The sequence below is a fragment of the Lipotes vexillifer genome, unplaced genomic scaffold (assembly GCF_000442215.2).
Source record: "Lipotes vexillifer unplaced genomic scaffold, Lipotes_vexillifer_v1.1 scaffold153, whole genome shotgun sequence".
In the NCBI taxonomy this organism is placed as follows: Eukaryota; Metazoa; Chordata; class Mammalia; order Artiodactyla; family Lipotidae; genus Lipotes; species Lipotes vexillifer.
Window position 1 is genome coordinate 4,569,851 of NW_006774670.1, and position 9,375 is coordinate 4,579,225.

A 9,375-nucleotide genomic window follows, 5' to 3' on the forward strand; every position below is an offset into this window, starting at 1 on the left:
TGAATTCTGCCTCTTCCGAAGGGGCCCAACCTGACACTGCAAATGAAATCCCTCAAAGTGAGTGGTACATTTGTTTGGGGATTTCTTGGACTTGGGCTGCATTACACCATGTGCACAAATAGATTTCCAAGTTCATATCAGCAAAACGAACTCTAAAAGGGTGTTTTTCTCTTTAGTAGCAGTTGCAGCCACAGATCAGAGGCCTGCAGAAAGCCCACCCACTTCTCCTTCATCGGGGTCTAGGGGCATGCTGTCAGCCATCACCAATGCGGTTCAGAACACAGTGAGTCCTTAGCTGCTTCCTCTGTTTTCCCTGAGGTCTGCCAGTGCCTTTTTTTGATATTTCTATTTACCAGTGACCTAGATACATCAGAGAAAAGATGGTCTTGCTCATAACTTTGGATTATGATTTTGTTATGCTTCCTCCCACAGAGCAGGCGTAACCTTGGAACCAAAATGATAAGAACAAAATGAAATATATTTTATGTTTAAAAGAAGGGAGCTGCTTAGAAGGAACATTTTTCAGTCTGATATAACAGTGTCCTTTCCAATGGCTGCAAGGACAGCCTCTGCTTGCGGGGAGAGAGGGCTCTTTCTTAGAGCTGTTTTTCTGAGAAGCTCTATGTTTCTTAACCTTCAATTTGAAAAATTATAAAGTGATTCAGGTGTATATATATATATATATATATATATATATATATATATATATATATATATATACATATATATACATATATATATATATATATATATATATATATACATATACATATACATATATATACATACCAGTAAAGAATCAGAAACATTCCCCAACATGTTACTAAAGTGTTTCCAGATAACTAAGACCAACATTCTTCCTCCATCCCCACCTCCCAGTTCCCACTCTCCTCTTTCCTTGAATAGCCCTAATACACATCCCTCCTTCCCAGGCCCCTTCCTTTTAAAGAAGCTTAAGAAGCTTGTTATTGACAACAAAACACTAATGAATAATGAAAAAAGGGGGATGCACCCCAACTGAGATAAGGCATTTAGCTCATCTTCAGGATCAGAAGGAAAAGGTTTACTTCCTGCTATGTGAAACCAAATAACTAGTTTTTTAAGAAATATGGCTCACGTCCAATTTATGCATTCATTCATTTAAAAAAAAAAAGGTAATTAGCTTTCATTATATCCCAAGAGCTATGCTAGATGCTGGGCATAAGCTGAAAGAGGGCATGACATCCTGGAAGGTGGAGGCAACTTAACAGTTGTCAAATGCAGTGCTGTATGGGAAGAAGAGGGGGCTGTGGACACACATATGGAGGTGTCTTAGCCAGACTTCAGGTCAGGGTATGCCAGAAATAGGAAATGACTGTTCCTTTCCTTGCTACTCGAGGTCCTCTAGACTAAGCAGGGAGCAGGGGGGTCAGCAAGTATGTTTTAGGAGTCGGATAGCAGTACAAGTCCAGTATGCCCACGGCAGGTGTATGGGGAGGGTTGTAGGGCTGGGGATGGGACAGAGCGCTTTCATTACCTCTGGCATAAGAAATGAATTCATGGGGACTTCCCTGGTGGTCTAGAGGCTAAGACTGCATGCTCCCAACGCAAGGGAAGCGAGTTCGATCCCTGGTCAGGGAACTAAGATCCCACATGCCGCATGCTACAAAGGCACGGCCAAAAAAAAAAAAGAAAAGAAAAAAAAAAAGGAAGTAAATCCATGGTCTCCCTGAGCTATGAGGCAGGGCCCTCTGAGTTTGTCCTCAGCATCCTCACATTCCTCGCTGTGTGCTCTCCAGCCTTCTGGTTCTCCCTTTTCCCAAGCTCCAGACACCCCCCTACCAAGTCTGCCCTTACTCAAAGTCCCTTCATCCTTCCTTCTCCCATCTTATTCTCTACTGAAGTAATCCCTCACAGGATGTTAGGAGAAAGTAAATCAAATTATGCAAAGGTGTGAATTGCTGATATCCCCTAGTCCTCCCAAAATATATGCATTTAAAAATCTGTTTTGGGGCTTCCCTGGTGGCGCAGTGGTTGAGAGTCCTCCTGCCGATGCAGGGGACACGGGTTCGTGCCCCAGTCCAGGAAGATCCCACATGCCGCGGAGCGGCTGGGCCCGTGAGCCATGGCCGCTAAGCCTGCGCGTCCGGAGCCTGTGCTCCACAACGAGAGAGGCCACAACAGTGAGAGGCCCGCGTACCGCCAAAAGAAAAAAAAATTCTGTTTTGTAGTGTGATTATTGATTGGCTCCCAAATCGGAAAACAGTCTAAATGTTCAAGATGGAGATGACTAATAAAGCATATTAATCAGTGAAATCAAATATTGCTGTTGAAGTGATAATTATGAAAATGGATAATGCATATAAAGAATAATGTAATAATAAATATAACCTATGCAAACTCATGTAAGGTGAGAAAAAACACAGATATATGCATATTGTAATTGTAGTTGTATAGTTGGGGTATAGGCAAAGAAGATGTTGCAAAGAAATGTAAGCAGTTCTGTTTGTATGTACAGTTTATGTGAGTAAACCTTGGTTGTTTCACTCTTTTTTTAAAAAAGAGAAACAGTGACTGGCAAAGGAATTTGCAGTGGTTAACTACATAATAGAACAATTTCTAAAGCCAGAAGCACGTGGAATCAACCTGTCTTATTTCATGAAAATACTAATTATAGGCGGTTATTGCTACTTTCTGAAAGTATGCAAGAGCCACTGAAACAGCCTGAGGGTCCTACACTCTAGGGCCCTATATTAAAGAATTCCCTAAACTGGCAAGAGTATTTGACATTTTTATAGACTGCTCCAAATGATTCTGTTACTTGGGTTAAATTTTTTTCAAACAAAAACAGCAATTGGGTCACCTATTAATTTTTTGTCTTCGGAACATATCTATTCATACACATAGCCAATAAAATTAATCCCTAATGTGCTTTGGTTTTCTTAAGCATCCTTATTTAATAACATTGCATGTCCTACAAATTATATGACATACGCGCTTCCACGGAAAAGAAAATAGGATTAAATGGTTGATAAATTTCCTGATGAGAAAAAACTGTGACTTTATATATATTGCTTTTCATATTTGAAGATAATGCAGTCTAGGAGGTGCTGACTGCCTTGGAACAGCAAAACATGAAAACCTAATCTTGTGCAATTATCTCATTGGCAGGGTAAAAGCGTCTTAACAGGTGGTCTTGATGCTCTGGAGTTCATTGGCAAGAAAACTATGAATGTCCTTGCAGAAAGTGACCCAGGTTTTAAGCGGACCAAGACACTCATGGAGAGAACCGTTTCCTTATCTCAGGTGGGATTATGTACTTTTGTGATTTGTTCTTTCGGTCAATAAAGTGAATAAATTTTTATTTACCTTTTTAAATAGATATTTTAAAGCACATGTCAAATTCAAATGACACAAAATATCAGGGAGTGAAAATTGAGTTTCTAATACACCCCTTTCCCCAGCCACACATCATGGGAGACAACCATTGTTAACGACTTCTTACGGATTCTATCAGAGACATTATACAGACAGATTTAGATATAGATATAGATATGGATATAGATATGACTATATAGATAGATGTAGCTAAACATATACATATATATACATGTGAACATATATACATGCAAACTTTTTCACCCAAATGTTAGCATACTAACTATGCTCCTTTGTACCTTGCTTTATTAAGTACAAATTATACTTAATAATTTCTTGAGGATGATTCCATTGATGCCATTTGTCTTAGTCCATTCGGGCTGCTATAACAGAATACTGCAGACTGGGGGGCTTATAAACAACAAACAGTTATTTCTCAAAGTTCTGGAGTCTGGGAAGTTCAAGATCAGAATAGCAGCAGATTTAGTGTCTGGTAAGGGCCTGCTTTCTGATTCATAGACAGACGTTTTCACACAGTTTCTTCGTATGGTAGAGGAAGGCAAAGGAGCTCTCTGGGTCTCTTTTATAAGGACATGAATCCTGTTCGTAAGGGTTCCACCCTCATGACCTAATCACCTCCCAAAGGCCCCACCTCCAAATATCATCACACTGGGGATTATGTGTCAACATAAGAATTTTGGGGAAACACAAACATTCAGTCTATATTACGATTATATTCCAGCTCTACCACGTTCTAGCTACATGACCTTGAGCAGACGACTTAATCCTTCTGTGCCTCAGATTACTCATCTGTACACTGGGAACATCAATACCTACTGATAGCTTTGCTGTGAGGATGAAATGAGTTAGAATAGAACCTGACTCATAGTTCGCACCCAAGAATGTTAGTTGTTGTCATTGTCTTTTTTATGTGTCAAGATGATAGGTAGAAATGGTATCTCATTGGAATTTTAATTTATATTTCTCTTACTATGTGCAAGGTTAGACTTCTCCTCTCATACTTCCAGCTCTAAAGTGAGAAATATGGTATGAAGAATTTAATCTATGTTTTGCTTACTTACAGTAGTCAGTAAAATTAAAAATAATGTTTATCTTATTTTCCAAATACAAAACTCTAATACTGAACTTGCTCTTTCAGTTGACACATGACCAGCTCAGACCCCATAGTGTCAATCATGCCCCTTTTCCCCTTCCCCCTTAAGAGTCTGATACACCAGGTCTCTCTATGTCTTATCAAAATCAGGAGCAGCAGATGCAGGATCTTACAAATTTCACAGGCAGGACAAACACATCTTCCCATGGCTCAGTGCTGGGAAGCCACGAAGGAGCTATCACTGGCAACAGGTTAGTGGCAGCTCCTGAAAAGTTTGATTTTTAGGTTATTTCTTCTTGGCTCTTCCAGAATAACCCACATATAACCACTGTGATATTACAGCCCAGGTAGGGACTTGGTAGGATCAGCTAGACCATCACCCTCCTGATCCTTAAAGAAGAAAATAGATTTTGTATTAATCAGGACATTAACACTAGATGTTGTACAAATACAAAACAAAACCAAAAATAATAATAATAACCCAAGTATCAATGTGGCTTAAAATGAAGAAGTTTTATCTTTCATTCCTGTAGTGTTAGCGCTCGTGGGCAGCCCACGTCTTGTGGCTCTACCATCTTAACGTCCTTTACTTCCAGCCTCATAGAAAGGGGAGAAAAATATGTGGGGGGCCATTACCCACTTCAGCTTCCTTCCAAACAGTAATTTTTAGTTCAGTCATTCACTCCACAATGCATTTTGAATGTCCACTATGTGCTAGGCACTGTTCTAAGCACTTGAGATACATCAGTGGTCAAAACGAGTAAATATCCCTGCATTATGGAGATTTGTTCTAGTGAGGAGGGACAAACAAACAATAAACAGTATCTCATATTTTAGAAGATGATGAGTGCTGTCAAAAAAATAGAAAAAGTAGAGCAGAAAGAGGGTAATCAGGAATATGGGAGTGAGGGGCAGGTTAAGTATTAAGTCAGATTGTGGGGGAGAACTTCATGAAGATAGATGAATGACTTTTGAGCAAATACTTGAAGGAAATGAAGGGCTTGACTATGCAGAATCTGGGTGAGGCACATTTCAAGCAGAAAGAGCAGCTTGTGCAAAGGCCCTGAGGCAGGAGTGTCTTGTATGAACAAGGAAGAGCAAGGATGCTGTGTGGTGGGAGAGGAGTGAGCCAGGATGAGAGTTGCTGAAGATGAGGCCAGTGTGGTCATGAGGAGCAGGTGATGGAAGATTATGAAGGGCGTTTGTAAGAACCTTTGACTTCACTATTAGTGAAAAGGGGAGACCATTGCAATGTTTTGGAGTGACAAGATCTGATTTTAAAAGTATCACTCTAGTTATGGTGTTGAAAACAGACTAGGTTGGGGGGAGGGTGAAGGGCAGGGAGACCAGTTAGAGTGTGTATCAGCCTACATCCTCCCAGAAGCAGATGCCAAGGTAAGTATAAACGTGCAAGGATTTTCGTGGTAGAAATGACAATGTGAGAGAAAACTGTGGGAGTTGGGGGAGAGCCATCAGACCACAATGCAAGTCTGATCCCAGTGGAGGAGGACAAGAAAGGAGACTGGGTGCAATCATCCTAGACTGCTGTGCAGTCTAAGGAAGGTTTGGCAAAGCCATGGGAGAGTCCTTTAGCCAAAGTCCACTGACGGAGGAGTTCTGTCTCCCAGGAGAAGGTCTGCCCTAACATCCCTGCTGCACCAGTGATTGGCAGGGGGAGGTGGTAAGAGGCATGACCTCAGTGCAAATGAAGAGTGGGTTTCAAAGCGCACCCTCGGGGCTCTTGGTCATTTATGCTCCCCTCTCACAGCCTCCTCAGGAGGCCTTTGCAGGTATCTAAACAAAGGATAATGGTGGCTCAGAGCAGTGTGAAGCCATGAAGGTGGTGATAAAGGCTGGTTCTGGGTGTAGTTTGAAGGTCGATCCAGAGTTCTTGGTGGACTGAATATGGAGTATGAGATAAAAGAAAGAGGCACGGATGATTCCAGGGTTTTTGCCTGAGCAGCTTCAAGGATGAAGCTGCCATCAACTGAGAGAGGGACATCTGTTATGTTTTTCCTAATCCACACTAAATAACTCTAGACATCAGAAATGTTCATGCATGCCCTCCCTAAGTTTCTCATGCCTTATATCTTACTCTTTGAATAACATGGGGACAGGGTGATTCTCAGATCCCACTGGTGTAAGTTTCCAAAGCTGCCCTTCTGTCCCAAAGTCTTCCACGCCAGAATCACTCACTGCCATTTAAACCAATCTCCTTTTCTTCTCCAGAAGGAATGTAGCAGCAGCACCCAGAAAGCCAGTTAGTTCTTCCTTAGGCCACTTTAATTTCACTCCCCATTTCTTGGGTGAATCCACATGGTTCCAAAGTGACAATTTCCCTTTACCTTTTATTGCATCCCTTTTTCCTTCTAACCTGAATCAGAATTTAGAGATGGAAGTTGGTGTAGGAAAGAAAGCAATTTCAGTGTCACTTTGTTACTTTACTTCACCACCACCAAGCCGGTGAGATCCGTGGGAGTAGCTGGGTTTCATTGTAAATGTTAACAATTCCCAGGGATGATTTGATGGGGCTGTTTTGAAAACTTTCAGATCTTATACTTATTTAGTCTTAAAGACAGGCAGGAGGGAGAATTCTGTCTGTAGCCTGGTGGGTTTGGGGTTAACAACCTCAAGAACCAAAAAGGAGAGTGAAGCTGATTGTTTATTGACACATAATAAAAACCAAAATCTATTCTTTCATGACCTTCCCCTTGTGACCTTGTGGTGGCCAGTGCATTTATGGTGCTCTTCACAGATATTAAAGAACCCTATAAACTAAATGCCACAGTCACCTTGATGAGGAATCAAATAAAAGATGCTTAGAATCGAAGAAAGCAAAGGCAGGAAATTAAGAGTAACTGGTGGACTTGCGTTTATTTTACTGTCTTGTTATTTAATCAGCAGAAAAATAACTGGAGAAAAATGATCAACCTGGAGAGGAACTCGGTTCACAGTATTTCTAGAAACCAATCTATCAAAGAACTGATAAGCTAACATTCTTATTTATATTAATATTAAGTATCTGGTGAGGAATACACTATGAGTTTATATTTTATTAATTATTTTCATCAAAGATGTTTAATAATCACACACACAAAATTTTTAAATAACTCAAATAAAATCACACCAGCTTATTTTTGCTTTGAAGTCTGCCTAGGTGCACAAGTTGCAATTAATCCTGTCACAATAGATTCAACTTTCCCAGTGTAAATAAAATTTGCTCATTATAGGAAATCTGGGCATTTTAAAAATAAGATTAATCACACACATGGAAAACACTTCAGTAGAAACCACTGTTCAGCTTTTGTTTTGCTTCTTTTCAATCCTCTTCCTGGGTGTAGAATTTTTGCTTTGTTTTGCTGTGTACATATGAACATGAAAAGTTCAAAGTGGAATATTATGTAAAAAACTGTGAGTAAGATCAATGCAAAAAGTCATTTTTTTAGAAATTCCACAGTGACTAAAACCTACTCTTCACAAGTACCAAGTCAGTGCTCATCTCCCCCAACATCTTCCGCAGAAAATGCGGCTTTTAAGCATACACCTAGAGTACAAACACTGTGTATTTGTGCAGATGTTGCGGGAAGCCAAGGAGAAGGAGAAGCAGAGGCTGGCACAGCAGCTCACGGCCGAGAGGACCGCACACTACGGGATGCTGTTTGATGAGTATCAGGGTTTGTCACACCTGGAAGCCCTGGAAATTCTGTCCAATGAGAGCGAAAGCAAGGTATGTCTGCCCTGGTCATTTGAAGTAGCCTGCTCATGAATACGTCTTCTTTTTTTTTTTTTTTAATGTTTAAAAAAAAATTATTAAAAACACACACGCACACGCACGCACACGCAAACAGGGTCCCTGTACTCATCTCCCACATTTGGGATCTGAGGACTGTCTACTACATTAGAGGCATCTGGAGTGAATACGTCTTCTTAAACATGAAAGAAAGCCTCCTTTCTAGAGCCTCATTACTATGCTGAGGTCACAGATACTGTCCAGCCTGATGACCCCCCTCAGGCTCCATATTATTTTCTCTCTATTCTTGTGCCTAGGTGTTCCCCCTCACCAGCCCCAGGAGGGCCAGCATGATAGGAGGCATCACCACCCCCAACTCACGTCCCAAAAGGCCTTGCAAACCCTGGCTGTCAGCACCTGGCCTGTGCCTCCATTTGATGATGTATTACCCAGATCAGAGGTGCCCTGCCAGGCCATGTCTTCATTCCTGCCCAGTAGAGACAAAGCAGCTGGTATTTCTCCCAGACTGCAGGGTTCTAATATATTTAGTTTCATGGGTGATATAGTTATTTATTCACCCATTTGTTAGAATGCCTGGGCCACAAAGGGCAGGATTATCTTACTGGGCGTTAAAGCTCTATTTAGTGATGCTCTGAACAGAGCTCTGGGAAATTACCTAACAGCCCTGCACATTCACACTGTCTGATCCCAAGAAAACAAACATGAATAGTGGAAGTCAGCAGGGTTGGTGATTTCTTTTTTTTAAAAGGATCTGTGTGTGTGTGTGTGTGTGTGTGTGTGTGTCCCCAAATGTGTGTGCTTTTATTTAAGAAACACTTATATGGCATTTATATAATCACTAATCTAAGCACTTTGAAACTATTAACTCATTTAATTGTATATACTGCTCTTTTTGTGAGTCAGGCTTACTGTAGTCTGGGGTGTTTTTGCAGTGAAGGCCACAGGGCAGTACCCTCTGGACTTCCTGGGAGGGGCCATGGGCCATCCCAGTGACATTTACTTGGGGGAGAGGCAGGTCCTCAGACAGGAGGCTGAACTTGGAAGTAAGCCTTAGAAGCGAACAGTGATTTTTGACTCTCTGTTGGCCTTGTCTTCTTACATTTGGACTTTGGGGAGTTGAGACATTTTTGAAGCCCACCTAGTCAGGGAAAGA

At 41.2% G+C, this 9,375-nt stretch overlaps 1 protein-coding gene across 1 annotated transcript in view; it reads left to right on the top strand.

The window, feature by feature from the left end:
- The window catches only part of FAM114A1 (family with sequence similarity 114 member A1), a 55,470-nt gene that overhangs the window by 23,442 nt on the left and 22,653 nt on the right, over window positions 1–9,375 (top strand). Inside the window, exons 4-7 of the mRNA XM_007449411.1 lie at window positions 11–57; window positions 177–283; window positions 3,151–3,285; window positions 8,046–8,198. Coding sequence (XP_007449473.1) covers window positions 11–57; window positions 177–283; window positions 3,151–3,285; window positions 8,046–8,198 — 442 coding nt within the window. The remainder of the gene's footprint in view (window positions 1–10; window positions 58–176; window positions 284–3,150; window positions 3,286–8,045; window positions 8,199–9,375) is intronic.